A 25821-nucleotide genomic window follows, 5' to 3' on the forward strand; every position below is an offset into this window, starting at 1 on the left:
CTGCTGTGGCCTGGGAAAGCAGAAGATGGCCCAAGTGCTTGGGACCCTGCACCCACATGGGAGACCAAGAAGAAGCTCCTGGCTCCTGGCTTCAGATCAGCCCAGCTCCGACTGTTGCTGCCATCTGGGAGTGAACCAGCAGGTGGAAGACCTCTCTCTCTCTCTCTCTCTCTCTCTCTCTCTTTCTCTGTTTGTCTTTCCCTCTCTCTGTAACTCTGCCTCTCAAATAAATACATAAATCTAAAAAAAATTTAGGTTAGTGATAGAGTCCCTGTCATTACTCTCTCGTTTTTCTCCTTTGCAGAAGCATTTTTGGGATGGTTCTGTTTGATCAGAAGGAGGTGCAGAGGGGACTAGAGTCACCCAGTCAGGTCCCCTTCTGTCCCCAGCAGCCAGGAGAGTCACCAGGTGGGTGACAGCAGACTGGCACCACCCGTGGCCAAGCCACTGTAGCGCTCACCCCGGGGAGAGGCAGCGTCCTCTCTAACCGGAGACCTCCTGTTTGCACCCTGCCCCGGCGCTCCCTGCTGGGCTCAGCCCGTGCCCCTTCTTCTCCACAGGAGTGGCAGGCGGGCGCCACGGTTCTGCTGGAGCAGATTCCCCCGCGGGGCACCCACGTGGACGCGCCAGCTTTTCCTGGGGGAATCTCGGTGGCTGTAGCTGTCCCCGAGGCTCCTAGGGGGCCACACAGCTAGCTGTCTGGATGGAAAAAGAAAAAAAAGAGGGGAAAAATACATCGCCCACCCTTCAGCGCCCGTGTCCAGGCAACACGCCCTGCTTCCTGTGCTAGGGACTGAACATTCCTGAGGGTGGGGCCTCTGGCCTCTGGGGGTGCTCGGGCTCCCCTGAGGTCATGGAGATGTGGGGCTCACGATCGATCGGATTCAGGGCTTGGAAGAGGGAGCTCTCTGTCTGTCTGTCTTTCTCTTTCCCCTCTCCCCCAGCAGCATGAACACAGAGGGAAGGCTGTGTGAGGGTGCCCCAGGAAGCCAGCCGTCTACCAGCCAGGAATAAACCTCAGCAGGACCGGCGCCAGTAGCACCTTGACCTCAGACTCACTGGCCCCAGGGGATGAGCCACAAATGCCTGTTGTTGGAGCAGCCAGCGCTGCTATTTTGCTACAGCCACTGACTAAGCTACCTCTGCCCAGAGCTGCTGTCCCCAACCCCCGGGCACCTCCCCTGGCGGCCCACAGGCGGGTGGTCTCCCCACCCAGCAGCGGGGAGTGAAGCCTGCCCCTGTAGCCAGCCTCCTGCGCTCTGCTTCAGCCCTGCACGGGGCAGCATCTGGGTGGGTGGCTGGGCTGCAGCCGTTAGATATTTGGAGCACCATTGGTGGGGTTTAAAAAAATGTTCCCCCAGGGTCGGTGTTAATGGCATAGCGGGTAAGCCACGGTCTGCAGCTTTGGCATCCCATATGGGTGTCAGTTCCAGTCCTGGCTGTTGACTTCCAATCCAGCTCTCTGCTAATGGCCAGGGAAAGCAGTGGAAGATGGCCCACATCCTTGACCCCTGCACCTGCATGAGAGACCTGGAGGAAGCTCTTGGCTCCTGGCTTCAGCCTGGCCCAGCCCTGGCCATTGCAGCCATCCCCCTCTGAGGATGAAAGATCTCTGTCTCTCCTCTCTGAAACTCTGTCTTTTTTTTTTTTTTTTTTTTTTTTTTTTTTTTGACAGGCAGAGTGGACAGTGAGAGAGAGAGACAGAGAGAAAGGTCTTCCTTTGCCGTTGGTTCACCCTCCAATGGCCGCCGCGGACGACACGCTACGGCCGGTGCACCACGCTGATCCGATTGCAGGAGCCAGGTGCTTCTCCTGGTCTCCCATGGAATGCAGGGCCCAAGCACTTGGGCCATCCTCCACTGCACTCCCTGGCCACAGCAGAGAGCTGGCCTGGAAGAGGGGCAACTGGGACAGAATCCGGCGCCCCGACCGGGACTAGAACCTGGTGTGCCGGCGCCGCAAGGTGGAGGATTAGCCTAGTGAGCTGCGGCGCCGGCCTGAAACTCTGTCTTTCAAATCAATCAATCTTTAAAAAAACATGCTCTCTGCTCCCAGTTTGTTGGTGTTTTCCCCAGCGACAGATGGGGTGGCTTGCGATGCCGTGAGAGAAGTGAAGGGCCGTGACTCCAGAGGCCACTTCACAGGAAGCAACCCAGTAATCCTCCTTGCGCTGTCGTATAAGGAGTCTTGCTATGCCAAATCCGCCATGCTGGAGACGCCACGTGTCAGAGCTCTTGGGGTCGGTCTCAAGGAGCCCAGCCTTCCAGTCATCTCACCCCGGTGCCCAACCTGGGAGTGAAGAAGCTTCCAGATGATTCCAGTGGCCTTGAGTCACCCCAGCCTTCAGATCTGCTCAATATAGACCCCAGACGTGCTGGAGCGGAGACAGGGGCAGGGTGTCCCGGCTGAATGCCTGACCCACAGGATCTGGGAGCATCGTCAAGTGAAGGCGTATTATTAGTCGGGTTTTTATTGCTAGAACCTAATACCCCAGGCAGCAAGTGTACAAAGAGAAGCTTGTGTAGCTCACAGTCTGGGAGGTCCAGAGTCCACATGGCATGATGAGGCTCTGGCTGTGGTGAGGGGCCTGTGGTGGGTGGTGAGCACAGCGGGGGATGGATCACACAGCAAGACCCAAAGCAGGGGAGGAAGCTAGCCCCAGTGCTTACTTGCTTGCTTAGAGGAGTAATAAGGCTTTACTGGGGACAGGACATCCATCAGAACCCAAGGGATAGAGAGAGAGTGCGCAATCACTCGGACTGGGGGAGAGCGAGGCTACATGACTGAATGGAGAGAATACACCTGTGCAGGCCAGGCGGGCGGCTCAGCAGAGGCAAAGAGCTGAGTGCCCCCAACGCAGGCTTTCAAAGCAGCCCCCTCATGAGAAACAGCTGAGTGTGTCCCCCGTGACCTAAGGACCTCCCTCGAGACCCTGCCACTCAACACCGTAATTGGATTATGTTTCTGCCCTCTTACATCGACCTTTTTTTTTTTTTTTTAAGATTTATTTATTTGAAATGCAGAGCTACAGAGAGAGAGAGAGAGAGAGAGAGACCTTCCATCCACTGGGTCACTCCCCAAATGGCTGCAATGACCAGGGCTGGGACACACCGAAGCCAGGAGCCAGGAGGCTTCTTTGGGTTTCCTTTGTGGGTACAGGGCCCCAAACGCTTGAGTCATCTTCTGCTACTTTCCCAGTTGCATTAACAGGAAGCTCGATTGGAAGTGGAGCAGCCAGGACTCGGACCGGCGCCCATATGGGATACAGGCCCTCTGCGCTATAGCACCGGCCATGGTACCTACCTCTTGACTTGGGACTCCAGGGTTTGAAGACCCTAGTGGGCTCAGGATATACTTGGGTGTACTTGATGTACTTGGGTATATTTGGTGTATTTGGAGTATACTTAGTACACCTGGTGTACTCAGCATGTACTTGGGTATCCTTGGTGTACTTGAAGTGGACTGGCTGCCTCCAAAGATTAGGGCTACCGCCTCTCTGGGCAGCCCAGTATTTCTCCAACCAATGCAGTCCATAGAATTCTTCCTTTCACAGAGCCGATGCCTGCCTCATTGTGCCATAGTTCTCAACTCTGCCACCTGGGGCCACGGCACGTGTACTTTCATAATAGCAACACTTCAGATATCCGAAGGAGGACAACGTGTCCATCAAAGCTGAACATTCCAGTCCCTGTGACTGTCCTGCCTGGAGCCTGGCTTGGGCCACAGCGTCTGAACCTGCTGCAGTGTGTAGGGCCAAGGGTAAGGACGTCCGCTGGGCCAGAGATGGGGAGGTGGGAACAGTGTGGGCTCTGAGCTCCTGCAGAGGAGGTTATACCAAGAACACCTGAGTCTACCAAGTACACCCAAGCACACCCTGAGCAATCTAGGTATACTAAGTATACCCCAAGTACACAAATACACCAAGGTGTACCAGGGATACTCAAGTGTATCCAGTACACCCAAGTACACCCTGAGTATGCCAGGTGTACTAGGTATACCCCAGTTATACCAAGTATACCTAAGTATTCCAAGTACACCCTGAGTATACTAGGTATACTAAGTATACCCCAAATACACCAAATATACCCAGGTATAATAAGTATAGTTAAGTATACCCTGAGCCCACCAGGTACACCAAGTGTACCCCTACTACACTCTGAGTACACCAGGTATACTAAGCATACCCCAAGTACACTGAATATACCCACGTACACCAGGTATACCCGAGCATATCAAGTACATGAGCACACCAGGTACTCCAAGTGTACTCTGAGTACATCCTGAGCACACCAGGTGTACTAGGTACCTCCCAAGCACCCCCAGGCTTGCGCCACGCTGGATGTCCTGTAGGGCAGTCAGACCGCAGGTTGGGGTAAGCCTATGTGATGTGTGAAGTCCCTCCCAACCCTGAGGTGTGAGGACTCGGGCTATTAATGAGGTGAATAGAAACCATTCTCACTGCCAAGAGCAGTGTGCAGGGCGATGGCAGCACAGCCCATGCCGCATGTCCCCAGGGGCAGGCCCACAGGTACACTCTGGCCTGCTCACTCCCCAAAGGTTTGGTTCCAACAAATGAAATGGACCTCACTCTACTCACTGCTGAAAAACCCAGAGACACTTCTGGACATAGAAAGCTTTATTATTCTGCCAACCACAGCAAAGGCGCCTTTGCTTCTCTGGGAGTCCAGCCAGCTCCCTCCATGCCAACGCCTTTGTTCACCTGCAGAGAACACCAAGGCTAGCATTGCGCTCACACTGGAAGCGCCCTGGAAGCAAGGTGGGGAGAGGAGCCCCAGGCTGGGTCAGAAACACTGGCTGGACATGGAGACAGAAGACGCAAGGGCTGGCTGTGGGCCACGGCCAAGGTCGAGCAGGCAGGGCCCAGGGGTCCTGGTGGGGTCTTGGCCTTTGCTCTTAGTCTTCAGTGCCCTCAGGGGTCGCTGCCCACCAGGCTCAGCAGGGCGTTCTTGTAGTCACCACTGGTGTCTTCCTGAGGGCGGGAAGCACAGGGCGTTAGGAGGGAGGGAGGGGTGTCTGTGAGGCTGGCCCGGCTTGCCAAGCACAGCTTCTGGTGTTACACCTCCAGGGCTGCTTCTCGGGGCTCCTCTGGGGTTCCTATGCTGGGGGCTCCCCGATACTGGGTCACCCCATCTTTCCTGGCTTTTGCATCACCTGTTGGTGCTCTTACCTGTCACATGATGGAGGGGGGACTGGTGTGGAAAGTGGGTCACAAGAGACCCACAGACTAGGTAGGTGTGGGGGTGGGGACCCAGGAGCACCCAAACGTTCATTCACCCAATGTGGCCCATTGCTTGTTCAACACCTGCTACTGCGGCTGGGGGGAGCCAAGGCTGGAGGCAGGGTGCCCAGAGCCATGGGGTGGAGAGAGCTGGGGTCTGGGCCACACAGGCCTGACCCACAGCTGCACACACACACACACACACACGCATTCCCCAGGCCGAGCAGTGAGCCACACAGGCCTGACCCACAGCTGTACACATACACACACCCCAGGCCGAGCAGTGAGCCACACAGGCCTGACCCACAGCTGCACACACACACACACACACACACACCCCAGGCCGAGCAGTGAGCCACACAGGCCTGACCCACAGCTGCACACACACACACACACACACACCCCAGGCCGAGCAGTGAGCCACACAGGCCTGACCCACAGCTGCACACACACACACACACACACACACCCCAGGCCGAGCAGTGAGCCACACAGGCCTGACCCGCAGCTGCGCGCACACACACACACACACACACACACCCCAGGCCGAGCAGTCTCTTCACCTCCCTCAGACCTGCTCTCGTCCCACAAAAGGTCGATGAGGGTGGGCTCTGCAAGGGAGCAGCAGGGGAGGGTGTGCTGGCTGCTCAGGAATGCTCATCCCCCAAAGGCCGCCCCACCCCACAGGCCCAGCGCTGGGCCCCATTCCTGAGCTGCTGGCAGAAGGGACTCGGTAGTCCAGGGTCTGCACACAGGGCCAGGGGCCAGGGGCGGGGTCAGTTACGCAGCTGCCTGCCTCTGTGGCTGGACAGAGGACTCCAGAGAGGGGAGTGGATTCATTACGGATCTCACCTGTGTTACCTATTCCTTGACAGTGCAGTAAAATTTGCTTGTCTGGGCTCTACAATTTTATTGTAGATGTTTAAATTTCCCCTTTTAAAGTATTATTTTAAAGACAATTTAGGTGATATAGTTTGTTTAAAGAGTCATTAATTGGGGCCGGTGTTGTGATGTAGTAAGTGAAGCTGTTGCCTGCAGTGCCGGCATCCCATATGGACGCCAGTTTGAGTCCTGGCAGCTCCACTTCTGATCCTGCTCTCTGCTGTGGCCTGAGAAAGCAGTGGAAGATGGCCCAAGTCCTTGAGCCCCTGCACCCGCGTGAGAGACCTGGAAGAAGCTACCGGTTTTGGCCTGGCCCAGCCTCAGCTATTGTAGCCATCTGGAGAGTGAACCACTGGATGGAAGATCTCTTTCTCTTTGTCTCTCCCTCTCTCTATGTAATTCTGACTTTCAAATAAATAAATAAATCTTTTTTAAAAAAAAGCATTAAGTATGTTTTTAAAATGTATAAGCTATACATGGATTTTAATACATTTGCCTATTAATTTTTAAATGGGAACTAAATAATTATTTATTTGAGAGAGAGAGAGAGAGAGAGAGAGAGAGAGCGCGCGAGCGCTTATCCAGTGATCCAGCCCTCAAATCCCTGAAGCGGCTGGGGCTGGGCTGCTGCCGGGAGCTGGGAACACAACCCAGGTCCCCCTCACGAGGGGCAGGGACTCGGTGACTTGAGCCATCACCACTGCCTCCCAGGGCCTGTGACGGCAGGAAGCTGGAGTGGGCAGCGAGCGCCAGGCTGGGAACCCGGATGCAGGCAGGTGGGGCAGCATCTTAACCAGCAGGCTAAGCGCCTGTCCCTATGTGGGAGTTTTGAACACTGGTAGCACAGGTGCAAAGGGTTTTTTTGCTTTGATACTGTCTACAGAGAGTGAAAGAAAATGGACAGCCAGCCTTTTTACACTCCCACCTGGATTTTCTTAAATTTAGAAAAACATCCAGACGGGTGAGCCTCGCATGTTCCTGGAGATGGCACTGTCGATTAATCCTGTAATCATGAACCCGCTGCGTCTGCCCCCACCGGGGGGTCCACACAGGTCAAAGCGGGCATTCTACTGAGCAGGGCTTTCTTGCTTCTGAAGAACAACTGAAGCTAACTCAGAAGGCAAAGGATCTCTGGGGTGCGTATGCTATCACGTGTGATTGAAGGAATTCCTGACAGTCAGCTCATCTGCCTGCCCGGGCTCGTTTGTCACTATCGCTCTGTCTGTTGACCAGATCAGCCAGGAAGCCGAAAACAAAACATGGAATGACTCCAACCCTCCAACCCCGCCAACCTAGCTGCTGTTCCCCACCCCCACCCCCAAGTGTCTTCAAGCTGTCCCTCAGCACACACAGGGGGACTGGTGCAGGACCCTCCCCCTCCCCCGGACACCCATGGTCAAGTCCCTCACAAAAATTGGTGCAGTGTTGGCATAAGGGGGCACTTCCAAAGTTCATGGAAAACGGAGTTAAAAGGTAAATTTATGTGGGAAGGATTTTGAAATCCATGTGTAGTGGTTTTTTTTTTTTTTTTCTTCACAATGCACAATTTCCATCAGCTCTGGGGAGACCCCTTGTCCGGCCTACACATGTCCTACTGGGTACATTCAGTCAACTCTAGATTATTTATAATCCCAAATACAATGGAAATGCTAAGTGAGTGGTTGTTACACTGTATTGCTTAGGACACAGTGACAAGAAAAAGAGCTTTACATAGTACAGATGCAACTTTGGCTTTTTTTTGAAACTTTTTGATCCATAGTCAGCTGAACCCATGGGTGTGGAATGCTCCACTAGGGAGGGCCGACTGTACTGGAAGCTATATGTGTCCTGGGAAATGCAGTACAAGGTAGACAGTTATGGAAGCACTAGCAACTTGACTAAGTAGCTGGTGAAGATTTGAGGATACACTGGCCACGACTTGACCTTTGCTCATGAGACTGTCCAAGCTTCAGTTTACATTAATTGCCAGGTGAACTATTTCTCTTGAAATTATAGCAGGGTGACAGGTGCATCTAGAAGATTCCAGAACTTTCAGTAATTGGAACCTGGTTAGGGGATGTGTTGGAGCCCACATGATTTAGCTCCTCAAATGTTTGCTGCCGGGGTGGGCATTTGGTGCAGCCGTTGGGCTGTTGCTTGAGATGCCCCCGTCCCGTATCAGAAGTGCCTGGATTCAAGTCCTGGCTCTGAACTCCACTCCAGCTTCCTGCTGATGCACAGTCAGGGAGGCAGCCAGTGAGGGCTCAAGTACGTGGGTCCCTGCCACCCACACGGGAGACCCAGACTGACTTCCTGGCTCCTGGCTTGGCTTAGCCCAGCCCTGGCTGCTGCAGGCACTTGGGGAGTAAATGAGTGGATGGGACACATGTCTCTGCTTTCTAAATACATAAGATAAACAGAGAGAAAATAATAAATAATGAAATATGTGGCATCACAGTCAGTCTCATTCTGGAATTCAAAAGAAAGTTTGCTCTCAGGACTGCTTCAATCTGAGTATGAGCAGCTGCTTCCACTCCTACCAAACTATGTCCTCTCGTGGACTCATCGGCTGTTTAGTTCTGTCTGCAAGGAGGTGGTGTATTTTCAAAGGAACAACCATGACTCAAATGCAAAGCCAACCTCCTGGTCAGACCCGTGGGGACCTCCACAATCTGTTCTCTGCATGCTCCTACCTGCGCCCACCCCCCTCAGGTTTGAGACCCACCAGCTCCGTGCTAGGCTCTGCACATGCCACGTGCTAATAAAGCGAGCAGGTGCTGCCCACCAAGGGGCTGGACACGTGTGGTGTCAGTCTGAGCGTGCAGGTCTCCTGCTCGCATCTCTGTTTCAGGCTGGGGTCAGAGCTGGGAGCCCCCCGCTTACCATGATCATGCTGCTGAGGGTCTTGCCGTACATCTTCTTGAACTGACCCTTGATGAGGTTTAAGTCAATCTCGCTCCGCGACACGATGTTCCTTATCAGGGTCCCATCCAGTGTCCCTGCTCCCTAGATGAGAAGTGGCAATCAGCCATCCCCTCCTGCCTTTCACATCCATCTCTGCAATGAGGGGCAAGCCTATGTGGAAATGAGCCTGTTCCAGGGTGGAGGGGGAACTCTAAGAAGCTGCTCTGGTGGCTTAAGGTTTCCACTCCCTTAATCTCCTCTCACTCCCTGCTCGGGTCTCTCCTCTTCTTAGGACTCAACGCCTCAAGCTGCACTTGGATTGTGCCACTGGATTACGGAGGTGAACCAGCCGGAAGAGCTCTTCCTGGGGCAGCAGCATTTCCAAGGTCAATGCCACTGGCCTTTTCACAAGCAGGGGCCCTTCCTATTCACTTTTATACCCTGACCCGTCTCAGTGTCAGATGGAGCTGCAAGGCCAAAGCCCGCCCTCATTTCTTGGGCAGCTGTGGCCAGAGGCCTGGGGGTGCTGGTGTGGACCTCATCTTTAAGTGGTGCCAGCAACCATAAATCAGAGAAGGTGGCCGCTGACTTTCGTCTCCGGGAATTCATTTAACTTTGGTTCCAGATACAGGAAATGCCATCTGATGAGTGGTTTGGACATCTGGGTTTTTCGTTTGGTTGGTTGGTTTTCTGTTTTGTTTTTGGCTGGTGCAGGCTTTTGGACAATAGGCAGATTGAAGAAAACCAAGCTGCATGAGTGGCAATGTCCCTGCGAACTGTCCTGGAGTGATCTCCAGTGGCCAATCTGCTCCCAAGGAGGCCACATGAGGCCATGCCAAGAACAGCCAGACTGGCCTGGGTTTGAGCCTGGGTCCCCTGCCTTTCAGCAGCACCATGGCCTTGAACCTGGGCCTTAGTGTCACCACCTCTCGGATGGCAGTCCTGATGTGGGTCTCACAGGATCCTTGCGAAAGTTCAGTGCCATGAGCACCCTGAGTGCACCTGCTTGGACTCACCTGCAGGAGACAGCGCCTGCCCTTCCCCGTTTGCCCCCTGAGAACCGAAATCCCTCTGATCCACAAGAGGCTGGGAAATGAGGAGAGCCCGGCGTTGAAGACAGGGGTGGCTCTGTCCCCCTTGGCGTGGTACAGCTGGTGCCGCGGAGGGGTGGTAAGGGGGCAGAGGATGGGCAGTTACCTTCATGGCATAGTGCAGTCTCTCGGCAAAGTAGCAGTGGAGGTTCCTGGTGCACTTCACTGGCGAACAGGAAAGCTCTGTTAGCACCGGGAGAGTGTGGGCGGAGCCACACACACACCTTTGTTCCTGTCTCTGCCTCCGGTCTTAGGGCTGGGTGGGTTGTGCAAGGTGTGGCCTATTTCTTTATGCCCTGCCTACTCCCAAAAGGAGAGGCTTTGTGTCAGGGGAAGGCGGGGCAGGGAAGGAAGCCTGGGGCGCTAGGCAGAGCCCCAAAAGCCCAGAGCAGGCAGGTGAAAGGGTGAGATGTAAAATGCACTGGGGTGGGGTGTGGGGCCGCAGCAGCGGCTGTGGTGTAGAAGGTTAAGCCTCCGTCTGCAGTACTGGCATCCCATATGGGCGCCAGTTCGAGTCCCAGCTGCTCTGCTTCCAATCCAGCTCCCTGCTAAGGTGCCTGGGAGAGCAACAGAGGATAGCTCCTGTGCTTGGGCCCCTGCACCCACAAGGGAGCCTCAAAGGAAGGTCCTGGCTCCTTGTAGCTATTTGGGGAGTGAACCATTTGGATGGGACATCTCTCACTCTCTCTCAGTCTCTCCTTTTCTCTCAGTATTTCTACCTTTCAAATAAATAAATCTTAAAAAAAAAATGCACTGGGAACCATGGGGCTCAGCCAGAGATACCAGCCGCGGCCTCTCAAGGGATCACTCAGACCCTTGGCTGCCTCGGGGCTCTCACACCCAGACGCCTCCACCTAGGGTCTTGCCAGTCAGCTCCACAGAGGCAGCCATGGGGGCCACTGGCCTGCCTGGATCCTCTTTGCATATCACTTAGGAACAGATGAACGGAGGCACCCTGGGCCACTGGGCGTGTCTCTTACAGATTGGGTGCCTGGACAGCAGGCTGGCGACCCAACCCTGGGCTGCAGGCTTTGCGGGAGGCAGGCTCAAGCCCTGCCTAGACGGCGCCGTGTGACCTTGTCACTCGGCCTCCCTGACTCAGGTGCGAAGCGGGGAAGATGAGAACTTCCAGGGCCTGGGGGTGTCATTTGGGAGCGGACCTCAGCACTCACCCACACAGCACCGGGCACCACGCGGGCTGCACACTCCTTGTCAGGCCCCCTGGAGCCCTTTGGGTGGTGCCAGGATCCCAGGCTGAGCGTGTAGGCTGGGGGAGGGTCCTCCCAGGGAGGGGGTGTGGTCCCTGCACCTGCCATGCTGTCCAGCGGCCTAGCCTACCGCCCGGTTTGGCTCTTACCAATGGTGAGCATGGCCTCCTCCAGGGAGCCGTGGGTCTCACTCTTGATGCTGTCCTCGATGCTCTTGTTGGCAATTTTCTCGTATTCCTCGAACACTGTGATGAGGTGGGCTCCGCTTAGGGACATGGGGATGGCAGCCCGTGCGTGGCCTCTCCCCCTGCCCCTCCCTCCCCGTACCTCTCATAAGGTGACGGGCGCTGCGTGTGCACAGGATCGTGATGAACTTCATCTCGTCCGTCCCGCAGATCTTCTCGCCCGCGGCGTACAGATCCTGCCATTGGGATGCCGCCAGGTGAAGGGGACCAAGGAGGCGAGGGGCAGAACCCCAGGGCCCAGGCTCGTGGGCTGCTCCTGCCAGGCCCCTTCCCTCCCCTAAGTTTCCCTACCCCTTCCCTTTCCCCAGAAAAGGCTCCTGTGGGGAGCTGCTGAGCCGGAAGGGGCCTAGCCTGCCTCAAAGAAAGTCCCTGGGGGCAGAAGTGGTCCGGGGTGCCAGCAGGGTGCAGTCTAACCTGTGCATCTTGGAGAGCCAGTCCTGGGTCCACAAAGCCAGTCACATCGTCCCTGCTGCCCTGGGAACAGAGGAGGCAGCTTTCAGGCTGGCCGGCCAAAGCCGCCGGGGTGCAGAGGGCAGGCAGGGGGAGCCAAACCCTCCACCTTCTCATCTGTACAGTGGGAGCACTAAGGACCACCTCATGGGGATTGGGGGATTCAGTGAGCAATGGGCCGGGCACCAGGGCTGCCTGAGTGCAGGACCTGCGTGGTGATAAGGAGCTCCTCTTCCATTCCCGGGGTGCCCTCACCTGGCTGAGTCAGGGGTCGTGAGGGGACAGTGCAGACAGGACCCTCCAACCACGCTGAGATACACCCAATATGCCCAGGCTGCTACAGCCGTCTCGTGCCCCTGTCCCTGCCTCTCCTGGGGCCCAGGAAGCCCCTGGGGGTCTGGCTATGATACCTGCAGGAGGCACACCAGGATCCTCTCCAGGTAGCCACTCGTGTCTGCCTGGATGTCTTGCTCCAGGCTGGAGCCATAATCTGTAGGGAAACAAGACAGGGAGGCATGGCTGGGGGCCGGGGCCTGCCTCCCTTCTTTGAGCCCCATTTCTTGTTCCCTCATTAAGGCTTCTGGGAAGGACACATCCTTGGCCTTGTCAGCTGGGTGGTCATTCAGAACCAGAAGTGATACAGACGCCTGGTCAAGTTCAGCACACAAGCAGAGAGCAGGCCGGGGCGGCTGAGCGAGCTCCTCTTCATCACCAGCTTGGGCAGAGCCAAGCACACAGCATGGCGCATTTCAGGCCTCTGCCTACCAGGTATCCCATAGACCATGCAGAACAGCTGGGCTGTGGTCCATGCCCCTCACCACAATGGGGCCCCGGCAGATGGTCCTCTGTAGCCTTGCCCTGGCCCTCAAAGGGCAGGGAGATGGGCACGGGCACAGCCGGGCCAGTCCCCAGCATCCGGCCAGCTTCTAGACTGGACTGGAGTCAGGTCCAATCTCACCGCGCAGGCACTGGACTTGACACACGGTAGGTGCTCAGCCCCCGTGTGGGGCAAAGTCTCGGAAGGTCGGTGCCTGTGTGCTCCCCGCCAGGCTGCCCGGGGAGGCCGGTGCCTCCAGCCCCGTGCCCTCTGCACCCTTGTGGCTCCCTTACCTTCCTCATAGGCCTTCATGATCTCCTGCAGCTGGTTCTTGGTGCGAGAGGCCAGGATCTCAATGATGACGCCCTCCTTGGTTCCCAAGCCCTGGGGACAAAAGCCTCTGTGCTGTCACCTCCCGCTCCATCATCACTCTTCCTTCCCAGGATGCCGGGCTCTCAGGAAAAACCAGTCCCTGCTCTGATGGGAGCCCCCACGGAGCCTGCTCCCAGGGGAAATCCCATGTCTGCCTTCAGGGGTGGCCGTGGCATGTACGTGGGTGGTCTCGGACCCGGATAACAGGCGGCCCCCACCCCGCTGGTGGGGGAGGCTTCACAGGTGTACAGCACAAGCCCCTGCCCCCAAGGCCAGCTGCCTTTCCCAGAAATGCTCATTGCTACAGGGCTCCTGTTCCCTCCAAGTCTGCAGAAGCAACAGGAGTGGCGAGATGTAAAGGAGGCTCCCTGGAGACCACACAGGGGCTGCCAAGGCGGGCAGCCTGGTCTGACTGTGTCCTGGGCAGGACTGAGTTTGGCTTCATCGAGGCCCCTGGGTGCTGGTGCTGAGCGGCCACCTGCAGGCTCGTTGCGCCCAGCCAAGGCTCAGGGGGCCATCCCACCAGGTGGCTCAGGGGGCGTTACCTTCATGGCATCATGCAGCTCCTTGGCCTCGTATCTGTACGGCGGGTACATGAGGGCCACAATGAGTCTCTCAAACTTGCCGCTCAGCTCCGACTTCAAGGTCTCCGTGAGATCCTGACGCAGGCACAAGCACAGGTGACGAGTTACCTGCCAGGCCCACCTGAGGGGAGAGGTGGCTGGGCCTAGGGGCTGCTCTGGCTGGATTCCCACGTAGGCCCTGCCATGCACTGGCTGGGGTCTCTCTGGCCAGCTCTTAGTCCAGTGTAGGCAGCAATATCCTTACCTGTTAGAGAAAATGGCTGTCCTGCTTCAGGACGGGGTGTAGGGCTTGGTAGACATGGTTTAGGGGTCGGTAGTGTCTGAGACACAGCTCAGCACTCGACAGCAGCGCTGGGCCTCTCGTGAGCCCCCAGGGAAATGGAATCACTGCTGCTCATCCCACAGTCAGCTCTGAGGATGGCACCGTGCAGTTTTGCTCACCATCACTGCCCGTCACGTGGCCACAGGCACCCACCCCTTGAGGGAATGGACGCCAGTCTCTACAGGGGGCCACCTGACCTGCAGAGAGCGGCAGAAAAATCCAGGCTTCGTCCACCTTGCAGTGAAAGTCCCAGCCTTGCCTGTAGGCCCTGAGACTCTGGGCAAGTTCCTCAACCCCTGTGAACGTCGCTTTCCCTGGACGTTGAGTGCAGGGAATACGCACGGCTGGGCGGAGGCCGGAATCCGTAAAAGTGCACTCCTGTTGCCCAGGCGTCCCCACTGGTCTTTCCGCATTAAATCTCCAAACCAAGGGGACTGAGCCAATGGGGAGTTCCAGCAGTGCTCAGTGCTCCTGCCTTAACTGACACCCTCAAGTGTCCTGTCCATCGGGGTGGGGGGGGGGTCTCAGATCTCCCATGAGACAGAAGGGATGAGGCCTAATAGCTCCAGCAAGAGGAAGGCAGAGCAGAGGGAAACAGTTCTGGTTAACAGCTGGGGTGTGGGGCGGAGTGGGCGGGTCAGGTGCAGGAGTGGGAGGAGCTAAGCTGCAGGCCCTGGGGTCAGGCAAGGGGTCCTGCTGAGCACAGTGCAGACCAGAGTGTGAGCAGAAGGCGTGGCGTGATGAGAGGGAGAGGCCCCGGGACACTTGAACTTCAGAGGAATGAAAAAAGGAAGTTGTGTTGGTGTCAGGATGTCCCGCAGGCCCACACTTCCCCCCAAGGCTGTCGCTGAAAACCCACGCCGCCCAGCCCTCCCCTTACCGAGCCGAACTGAGCCTTGAAGGACTTGGCTATTTGCTGCCGCTGCGCACTGCTTCTCCGGGTGAGAACATCGATGATGGCCTGTTCATTGGTCCCTGCAGTGGGACATGGCGTGAGCGCCCCACCCAACACCACTCTGAGTCCCCAGGGCAACTGCTTGAGGCTGCAGCCCTGGGGACCACCTCCCCCTGCCCAACCTGGCTAGTCCAAGCAGCCAGCCAGGTAAAGAAGATGTTCCCCAGTCCCACCTCCCATGCGCGCCAGGTCAGGGTGTGACAGCCCCAGCCCCGCCCCCGTGGTGGTGCCTCTGAGGACCAGGTAACTCTGGGAATGAGCCCTGGGCCTTTGCACCATCTCCCACCCGGCCCTCCCTTGAGATGACCATGCTGGGGGAAGGGTCATGACCCAGAGTCCGGACCACTGGACCACATGGCCTTGGACAAGCAGCCTCCCCTCTCTGAGTCTTGTTTGCCCATTTGGGAAGTGCAGAGAATAATGAAGATGTCACTGGACGTACAGGACATGAAATTATGGTTGGGCCTAGGAATTCACCTCTTCACCAGGCAGAGCCAGCAGAGGGGGGAATCCCAGCTGGGGTGGGGGAGGAAGCAAGGCTTCCAGGCCGGTCCTTCCCCCTCGAATTCATGCTGGGGATAAGAAGGAAGTTGGCTCCATGGCTAACCACCAGTGGGCAGGGGGCACACTGCAGAACACCCAGAATGCCCGTCTACACCCCATTCCTGGCGCTGCTCCAGCCGCACGGGTCAATGTGCTTGCAAGAAAGCCCAGCTGGCAGAATCAAGTCGCCTGCCCAGGGACACACAGCAGGGCGCCTCTGTCACACTTCTCTCACTGTTCAGGGAGGAGCAACTGCCCAGCCCCCTTGCCCACCTTGGGGGTGCAGGTGCTGACGCTGCTGGGGGAGCTGAGTAATGGTGTCAGTCTCCAAGAGCATCATGGGGCCAGCCCCACTCCCCACTGTTCCCTGCTACCCACCTTGCAGGGCTGTGTGCTATAGAAGTTTCTCAAGCACACAGCAGTGCCCCAAGGAGGCACACTCCTCCCACCCCGCTCTGGTGGCCAGGCTGTGGGCACCCACTCACCGATTCCCTTCATGGCTTTGTAGAGGGTCTCTGCGTCGGGATCTGGGTTGAAGTGGGGGCTGCCCTTCACCGTGACACCCTCCTGTTCAACCTGCAAGAGAGCCAGGCTTGCTCAAAGCAGGAAGGGGCAGCGAGGATGGCCCAGGCTCCCTGCCTAGCTCATAACCCACCCTGGCAGGCGCCTTCCTTTCTTTCTTTCTTTTTTTTTTTTGACAGGCAGAGTGGACAGTGAGAGACAGAGACAGAGAGAAAGGTCTTCCTTTTGCCGTTGGTTCACCTTCCAATGGCCGCCGCAGCTGGCACGCTGAGGCCAGCGCACCACGCTGATCCGATGGCAGGAGCCAGGTGCTTTTCCTGGTCTCCCATGGGGTGCAGGGCCCAAGCACTTGGGCCATCCTCCACTGCACTCCCTGGCCACAGCAGAGAACTGGCCTGGAAGAGGGGCAACCGGGAGAGAATCCGGCGCCCTGACCGGGACTAGAACCCGGTGTGCCGGCGCCCCAAGGCAGAGGATTAGCCTAGTGAGCCACAGGCACCTTCTCTGAGTCCCTGAGCCTCTTGGTCAACAGGCAGGAGTGGCTGGGGCCATCAAACTTGTGTCTCCGCCAGTGCCATTGGAGGCAGGCAGCAGGCCGGCGGCACCCAGCTTCCTGCTGCACCATCTATAAGCAGTGGGGAGGCACAGGCCCCTGGAAGCTGGGAGGGAAATGGCCACATAAGAAAAGGCTTCCTAGTGCTGAGAGTACAGAGGGGCCTGGGATGCCAGGCATGGCTCTGAGGTAGAAGGCATGGTGTGAGCTCAGTTTGCGCTCTTCCCAAGGCCTGGGTTCTTCTAGGAACTTCCAGGGCCATCCTGGCAGCTTACAGGGGTCAGAGGATTGGGTTCAGAAAAGAGCCGTGGGATGCTGTGCAGAGTGTGAAATCAACCAGGCGATCCCAGCACCCTGGCCCAGGGCTTTCGAGCCGCCTCTCCGTGGGCCGCCTGGGGCCCGTTTGGATGTGCACCTGTGGAATTTCCCAGATGCTTCTTAAGACGGATGACCCCCCCTTCGGGGTGTGTTTTGGAGGGAGGGGTGGTGGGGACTCTAGGGGCCTGGAGTTAGGCACTGAAAGCAGTGAAGTCAGGGACCCTGCAGGGCAGGGCGCTATTTGCACTGAGTCTGATCTTCCACTCACCGGGTCTGTGCATCAGCTTCCCACCTTCTCACTCATCCACTTGCCCACTTTCCACCCACTCATCAACCCACCCATCTACCCATCCATGGATCCACCTCTATCCATCAGTTCCTCCCTACCACTGAGTCACATCTTAAAAATACAGAGCCGGGGCCTGGTGCCATGGCTCACTGGTTAATCCTCCACCTGCGGTGCCAGCATCCCATATGGGTGCCGGGTTCTAGTCCCGGTTGCTCCTCTTCCAGTCCAGCTCTCTGCTGTGTCCCAGGAGGGCAGTGGAGGATGGCCCAAGTGCTTGGGCATCTGCATCCACATGTGAGACCAGGAAGAGGTACCTGGCTCCTGGCTTCAGATCATTTTGGGAGGTAAACCAACAGAGGGAAGACCTTTCTCTCTGTCTCTTTCTCTCACTGTCTAACTCTGTCAAATAAAAAAAAAAAAAAAAAAAAAAAAACAGAGCCAATGGGGCCAGCGCTGTGGCATAGCTGGTAAAGCCGCTGCCTGCTGTGCCGGCATCCCATATGGTGCCAGTTTGAGTCCCAGCTGCTCCACTCCCCATCTAGCTCTGTGCTGTGGCCTGGGAAAGCAGTAGAGGATGGACCAAGTCCTTGGGCCCCTGCACCCACATGGGAGACCCAGAAGAAGCTCCTGGCTCCTGGCTTTGGATTGGCCCAGCTCCGGTCATTGAGGCCATTTGGGGAGTGAACCAGCGAATGGAAGACCTCTCTCCTCTCTCTCTCTCTCTCTCTCTGCCTCCCTGTAACTCTGCCTTTCAAATAAATACATCTTTAAAAAAAAAATACAGAGCCAACTACTCCCATCCACGCTGTATCTGTAGACTTTCGTCTTGAGTAAGGAGCAAGGCTTCTTTCTGTCCCCTGTGCTTGAACTTCACATGTCACTGAATGCCTGTCTCCCGTTTTAGCACCACGTTCTGCAGGAGCATTTGCTACAAACAGTTCTGTGGGAATTCCATCCAGAGAGCCCCCGTGGACCCAGGGGTGGCCCAGCTGTGCGTGCACCTGTTCCATCCTGTGTTTGTGGAGCCGTGTGCTGCTGTCAGTACCCTGAGTGGCTGCTTGCTGGCGCCGGTTGCACCAGGTGAGTGTTAACGCCCCCAGCTCCGCTCCTCAAGGGGATGCAGCCAGGAAGCCGTGGTGCTGGGACCTCATCCCCAGTGTGACTCAGAATGTGATCTCCACCCAGTTCCCCCACTCTGCCCGTGACTCAGCCTTTCCCAGACCGTGGGTTTTTGGGAAGACGTAACTGAAGGAAGTGTCACCCACAGAACGCAGGTTGTCTGGGAGTGCCTCCACTCTCAATACTGGGCTGCGGTGACTTCTGCACGGCTGCCCTGCCCCCTCATTGACACCTGGGGAGCTGTGACCAACCAGGCCACGAAGGTGTGAGGTAGGGCTCAGGTGGCCCTGCCCCTACTGCACAGTTTGCCAGCAGCCCCCTGGCTGGCTCTGGTTTCTCTGCATGGAGAAGCCCCTATCCTTTCTGTAGGAAACAAGGGGGTGACCTTCTGGGAGGCAGGGGCCTGGGTATCAGCAGGAGTTTCTGTCACAGACCCCCGTGCTGGCTCACAGGATCTTGTGGGGGCATGCCTGGGGCGGGCTGGTCTGGACAGGCACATTTAAGAAGTGACTCAGATAACCCAAGGCGCTTCATCTAGAACACATTCTCTGATGGGCACAGGGCCACCGCCACACCTTGGCTTTCCCCTGTCATGGGGCAACCTGTGGGAGACCAGGCACAGAGGGGCCACACCCCTGAAGACAGGGCCCCCTCCAGCGGCTTTTTCCTCCCTTTCGGTCCTGTTCCTGGCCTAGCTCTGTGCCTAGGAGACGTTTGGTCCTTCCCGGCGTCTGCTTGAGACTTTGCTCCCCAACCTCTCTCTCTGCTGGGACGCACACAGCCCAAGAATGAGGCTGTAACCCAGACCCTAACACTTGCTACTGTGGCGACCTTGGTTGCTCTTAGCTTACTCCTGGAGGCTGGTGTGTGTGCTGTAGGCACAGCAGGGGTTGGGGCCGGCCTCCGCCCCTGCCCCATCGGCTGTGAGGTCCCAGGATCTCAGACTGCCACAGCACGCCCCTGGCTTTGGAAACTGCCCAGCGCTAGGCTCTTGCCACCACCACGGCCCCTGCTTGAAGCTGGGTCCCGGAAGCCAGGATGAAACTGGAGGCCACCCTGAACCCCTTGCCCAGTGCTGGCTGACGGCTGCTTCCCTGGAGCCAGGACAGCTGCCCCTCCCGCCCTGGCGCCCTGCCTGTCCCACTTGGCCAGAGTCCAGCTTGTCTGCACCTGAGAGCCCCTCACCAGGCTGCAACATGGGGCCACAGAGAGACTTCCTGAAGCCGGGTCCTCCACTGAGGCCCCCCAGAGCCGCCTGATGTCTGTGAGCCTCCTCTGTGGGGCACAAGGTGCACCCCTGATCCTGGGGCTGCCTGGGGAGGAAGTGGGGAAAGTGCGCAGAGCACGCAGCCTCCTGTTTGCCCAGGACGCGCCCTCTGCTCGTCCCCTTCAGAGTTTCCAACTCCTGGGACTCAAACTCAGGCTGCATTCCTGAGCACCAGTCCTTCAGCTAGGGCTGGGCTATGCCCCACCCTCAGCCCTCCCCCTCCCCCAGGCCTGGATTCCTGCCTGCAAGGCCCCAGGGAGCCACACCCTCCCACTAACTCTCCTTCCTCCCCAGTCCCGTATCCCGGATCCCCTTTCCCTGGTCCCCGGTCTCAGCCGGTCCAGGCAGGTCCCTCTCCAGCTTCATGGCTCCTATGGCTCCCTACTGATCTTAAGGTAAAGCAGGAACTCCCCCAACTTGCCATGCCAGGGCCTTTGGGACACACCCTGCGTGCTTCTCCATGTCCATCTTCTTCTCACTCAGGGCCCTCAAGCCCACCGAAGGCAAGCTCCCCACCCTCTGTGCCTTTGCGCTTGCTGTTCCCGCTGCACCCCGCAGTCTGCCTGGTTCTCCCCAGATGCAGGTGCCAGCGGAGATACCACACACATTCACACACGAGGCTCAACAGAGATACCCTCCCCAGCCCCCTGCCAACACACACATACCAGAGGCCTGACTGTGGCAGGGGTCCTTCCTCTGGACACGCCCTGCCCCTCAGCTGCCCTCTTTGCTTTCTCCAGCCATCTCTATCTGGCTGATCCCCTGCTACCATCCCCACAGCACTGCCGTGGGCCTGGGGGAGCTTCTCCCCAGTTTCTCCTTGTGCTGGCCCAGCAGGCGGCCAGATGTAGGCTGAGCTGACCTCCGCCCAAGTTCTGCCCCCCCACCCCCACCCTGGGGGACCAGCACCAGATGCCATCATGATCCCTTCTCCCCTGCTGGCTCCACGTACCCAAGCCTTCCACCAGGCCATCTCGTCCACCTCACGGCCGACTGTCCCAGCGAGACAGATGGACACAGGTCAGCAGCTGCCGGGAGACTGGACACTGCTGGCTCCCGCTGCTGGCTGCTGGCTGCCGAGCTGGCGGCTTGGGTGGGTGCGGTGCAAACTGGCCCCAGGCCCCACCCAGCGCCGGCCACCTCTGCCTTCCTCCCCTCCCTCCTCTTTGCCTGGCTCCAGGCCCCCTCCTGTGGCTCCCAGGCCCCACCCAGGCACCGCCCCAGCCTGTACTGGGGAATGACTCCACTCCCCGCCCAGTGTTTGGGCTGTGGTGGCTGCAGGGACTGGAAAGTCTGAGTTCCAGCTTTGAAAGGCATGCACAGTGAACAAGGCTTGTTTCTGTTCAGCGTTTGCGAGACCTCAAGCACGTAAAAGCAGAACCACGCCTCTGTTCTGTCCTTGACGGCGTGGTTTCCACGTAGTGCACGGCGCCATGGGGTGGTGACGCAGCTGTGGTGTCCCCGTTGCCGTGTGCAGGACCTCCCTGTCCCTGTGATTCCTGGCTGCAGCACTAAGAGGCAGGGATGAGTTCCATGTCCCAGGGAATAAGACACACGCAGCAGCTCTGGTGCTTAGAGAATTTGTACAAAGGCCACTCCTGGGTCCCCCGTGTCTCCTGCTCTTCACTGGACCCCGAGGGAGAGCTTACCCTTTGCCTGGGGCAGGGGAGTCTGCCCACCCTGGACCCCAGCCTGGATGGTTGATCCCCGGTGGCTCTTCCCATGCCTCCCCTTCCCCAGGTGGCTCCTGTGAGAGGGCAGCTGCTGTCACCATAGCAGAGGGGTGCTCCTGTTGGCCGCTCATCCCCTTCCCTATCCGGGGGTCCCCTCCAGCCCGGGTCACCCCCTCGTTCCTTGCTTTCCACTCCTGGCTACTCCTTTGTTATCTCCCATGGTACTCTTACCTGTCACATGATGGGAGGGGGCTGGTGTGGAAAGTGGGTCATAAGAGACAATTCCACCCACAGACTAGGTAGGTGTGGGGGTGGGGACCCAGGAGCACCCAACGTGGCCCATTGCTTGTTCAACACCTGCTACTGCAGCTGAGGGGAGCCAAGGCTGGAGGCAGGGTGCCCAGAGCCACAGGGTGGAGAGAGCTGGGGGAGATCTGGGCCATGCAGGCCTGACCCACAGCTGCACACACACACACACACACACACATACCCTCAGGGGTCCTGTAGCCCCCAAGTGAAATCCAGGCCCATGATAGGGTGATTTTTTTAAAATGCAAATCAAAAAATCAAATTCTTGCAGGGGTGAAAATTGTCGGAATAGAAATAGAATGGCTTGTGTCAAGTGAAAGAAAGAAGAAAATGAGGAAGGGAGGGAAGGAGGGAGGGAGGAGGAAGCCAGCCCTTGGGAGGTCACGAAGGGTCCTCCCGCCCAGGGCCTTGACAGTGAGTCCACAGCAGAACCTGCTAACCACAACCCTGCACAAGGGCACCACGACCTCAACAAAAAATGCTTCTCCAGGGGCAGAAGCCTCTTCCCAGGCGCCTGGAGCATTCCCCGCTGTCCACATCTCTTTGAAGGAGCCGTTCATGCTCTATGGTGTTGCTTCACCGGGCTGCTGGGGCCCCGCCGGCGTTAACTGCTCTGTGGAGTTTCGCTCCCGCGGCGCTTTAGGTCAATGCAGCTGAGAACTGTCCCCCGAGACAAGTCCTGGGCCCAGTGCTCTCTGCTCCACAGTACGCAGTGTTCACAGCCTGCTCCCTCTGCAAGAGTGGCTGGGGTGGGTGGGGATGGAGCGGGGCCAGGAAGTGGAGGCTGGGAGGCAGCCACACCCTGGGAATGCAGGCACCCAGAGAAGCCAGGTGCAGGGCACCGTGGGATGCTGTCAGTCCATCCATCACTGGGTCAACCTACAGTCACTGCCGGTCCTGTTGCAGGTCTTTGGGTCTCCTGACTCCCCAGGGGGCCCTGTGGGTGGGGGCCAGATGCCCCCACTTCTGATCTCTGCTAATGCGTCTGGAAAAGTAGTGGAGGATGGCCCAAGTCCTTGGGCCCCTGCTACCCACGTAGGAGACCCAGATGAAGCTCCTGGCTCCTGGCTCCTACCTGGCCCAGCCCTGGTCATGTGACCATTTGGAGAGTGAGTCAGGGAGTAGAAGGTCTCTCTTTGTCTCTATCTCTAACTCTGCCTTTCAAGTAAATAATTTCAAAAAGATGGAAATAAAGATGTTTATCCCACCCAAAATTGAAATCCATGCATAGATTTTTTTTCTCATAATATACATTTTCCATTAATGTTTGAAGACTCCCTCATGTGCAAGGATTTTACTTTTTTTTTTTTTTTTGCACCAAAATAAATTGATCCACTTTTTCCGGGAACATCTTGTAGTTCCTTCGTACACGCGATCTGCGCTGTGCACACTCCGTGTCTGGTCTCCAAGGCCAATGCACTTTGAATCCAAGAAGCTTATGTAAACTCCTCCCTTGCTATTTTTTTTAAAGATGTATTTATTTACTCGAGAGGCAGGCAGAATTCCAGACAGAGAGAGGGGGTGGCCCTCTGTCCTGTTGCTCCTGTTGCATGGGGCTGCTGTATTGCCCACTGCAGCTTCTGAGGCCTCGCCTCCTAGCCCCACCCAGAGCAAAGCCTGTTAACCCTTCAGGCATCAGGCCTGCTCTCACGTCTCTAAGGTTCTACAGCCATGGCTATCCTGGCTTCGAGTCTCCTCCTCTAACATTTATTAAAAATAAATAAATAAATAAATAAAGCTGAACTTTGCATTAACAATCCGTGCTGAGCACTGAGGCTTTGGTTGAAGGGTGTTGAGCATTAATATCCATGGGTGCCAACCTGCCCGGGAGCACTTAGTAACCCAGGATGGGCACACCCGGCCCCATGCACCTGGCCAGGTTTCCTCTGGGGGCCAGGTTGGCGAGGGTTCCCTGAGAAGGCTGAGCAAATAGTGGGTGTGGGAGTGATGAGTCAGGCGAGGTGGTAGCCTCCACAGTACTGGTAGGAGAGTCAGGGGAGAGAGAGATCCCCATAGTGAGTTTGGGAGTGACAGGTTCAGGGAAGGGAGCAACAAGGAGCCACGAAGGCCACAGTGCTGGCTGGGTCCTGAGGCTCCCTGGTTGATCTTGGCCATGGGCTGCAGAATGTGTCAGCTACTGTCCAAGTCCGCCGTGAGCGAGTGTGGGGGAGAAGAATGATGGGGGCGGGGGTGGGGGAGAGCACGGTGCAGACAAGTGACAGGTCTCTTCCACGGTACCTGACCACACCGGCCCCAGAGGCTAAGAGGCTGCAGAGGGGCTGGGGGCTCGGCTCAGAGCAGGAAGCTGCTGGGGGAGGCCTGTGGGTGGGAAATGCCCTCTCTGGGGGCGTGTGCCCCTCCCAGATGCTCTTCCATTCTCCCATGTGTTAAAGAAACATTTTCAGGCTCCAGACAGGAATGTGTGAGTCCCACAGGTGGCAACAGCAGATGCGGACACACAGTGGGAACGAAGCCAGACCAGACAGCGAAACCCAAGTCAGTTCTATTCCTTCCTAGAGGCTGTGATCATCGGTAAACAAATGTGAGCTCTGAGCGCCCCCTCCTGGAATAACAAGCCCCTTCTCATCTCTATCTCCAGGCCTCAGAGGCCGCGGCCCTAATGCCCTAATGCCCAAGGTCACAGGGAGTCCTTGCTGGGATCTGAGAGTCCCCGGCCACTATGGGCTGGAGAGCTGAGACGCTGGCATACTGGCCTGAGTGGCTCAGGGGCCTGGGACCAGCGCTCCCGGAACTGTGAGGACACCTGCCACGGCTCCTCATCTGCCTAAGGAGTTGATGTGTCTCCAGGTGCCTTCAAGATCCTGCAGCTCGTCCTGGGCCAGTGCTGCATCAAAAACCCGAGCTCCTCGCCTGGGAGCTGCCACTCAGGAGCTGTGCAGGAAACGTCATGCAAACCTCGCCGCCAGTGGGAGGGGACCTGCCTGTGGCTGCCTAACTGCCCCAGTAGCAAGAGTCCAGCAGAAGCTTCTTGTGGACTTACCTTGTTCAAATCTCTCCAGGGCGTGCCGCCGTCCCCTGGAACCCACCATGGGAAGTGTCACTGTGAAAGGCGGGGCTGCCAGGGATTGTGTTTGTCCTGTGTCACCAGTGCCTCCCGGTGGGACAGAGCTGAAGGTGGGGGCTTTAGCGAGGTGACGGGGTTAAAGAAGGGCATGATGGTGGCCCAATCTCGACAGGACTTTGTCCTTATAGGGAGAGGGCAGGACACAGGTGCACACAGAGGGAAGACCACGGGAGGAGGCAAGGGGAAGGTTGCCATCTGCAAGCCACAGAGGAAACCAGCCTTGACCTTGAACTTGAAGTCTCCTTTCTTTCTTTAATCTTTTTTAAAGATTTAGTTATTTATTTGAAAGTCAGAGTTATATATAGAGAGATAGAGGGAGATTTCCATCTACATGTGAAGACAGCGCTGTTGGGGGTGCCTGCTCAGCCCACAGCCACATCCTTGCTACTGTTCCCCATGCTACCCGCTGGGACCAATCGCAGCCGTGTTTGCGTGAAATGACTATGGTGGGCACACCAGGTATGACCACCTTAACCAGCCAGAATCCTTCCCGAGTCTATGTGGCCCTGGGAAGCAGTCCACTCACCTCTGCGGCTTGTCTGGGCAGAGGACGAGCACTTGGGGACTGTAGGGTGGCAGGCAGCTAAGTGCACAGAAAGGCAGAGCGGGGAGAGAAGGAAGCAGATGCAGCGAGAGAGAGAGAGAGAGAGAGAGTGAGCGAGCCACCTCCACCCCTCTCTGTGGGGTCCCTGGGTTGAGGAAGTTTCAGAACCCCAGGACAAGCAGCTTTTCTTGCTGAAGAAAGCTCTTCACCCCCAAACCGTTCATTCCTCCTCCGGTTCACCTGAGATGCCCCCTAGGGCCCTACCTGAACCTGTGACTCTGCTCAGCCTGGGTCCTGCCTTTGTCCCCTCCCTCCCAGCAGGTGCACTCCTTAAGTCCTCTCAAGTCTGGTTCTTGGGCCAAAGAGACTTCCTTTGGGAACCCAGGGAACAGCGTGTTCATCACTGTCCAACCAATTCGACTGATACTGATTAAAAACCAGAAGTCTGGTGGGTATTTCTACCTACCGGTGCCTTGCATACATGTAGGCTTCAAGGACACGGGGAAGGTGGAGGGCCGTCTCATTTACTCTCAAGGTAGGTTAGGGATGAC

At 57.2% G+C, this 25821-nt stretch overlaps 1 protein-coding gene across 1 annotated transcript; it reads right to left on the minus strand.

Moving 5' to 3' along the window:
- Positions 1-4621: 4621 nt before the first annotated feature.
- Positions 4622-20658, minus strand: ANXA8 (annexin A8). The gene is given in 12 exon segments (NM_001082019.1): positions 4622-4990; positions 8984-9106; positions 10202-10260; positions 11453-11548; positions 11631-11724; positions 11963-12022; positions 12409-12488; positions 13109-13199; positions 13733-13846; positions 14974-15068; positions 16077-16167; positions 20612-20658. Coding segments are annotated over 12 exon segments (984 nt in total). The 5' UTR covers positions 20633-20658; the 3' UTR covers positions 4622-4930.
- Between the last annotated feature and the right edge of the window lie 5163 nt (positions 20659-25821).

The sequence above is a fragment of the Oryctolagus cuniculus genome, chromosome 15 (assembly GCF_051225735.1).
Source record: "Oryctolagus cuniculus isolate XC-2025 breed Fujian yellow rabbit chromosome 15, ASM5122573v1, whole genome shotgun sequence".
Lineage (NCBI taxonomy): Eukaryota > Metazoa > Chordata > Mammalia > Lagomorpha > Leporidae > Oryctolagus > Oryctolagus cuniculus.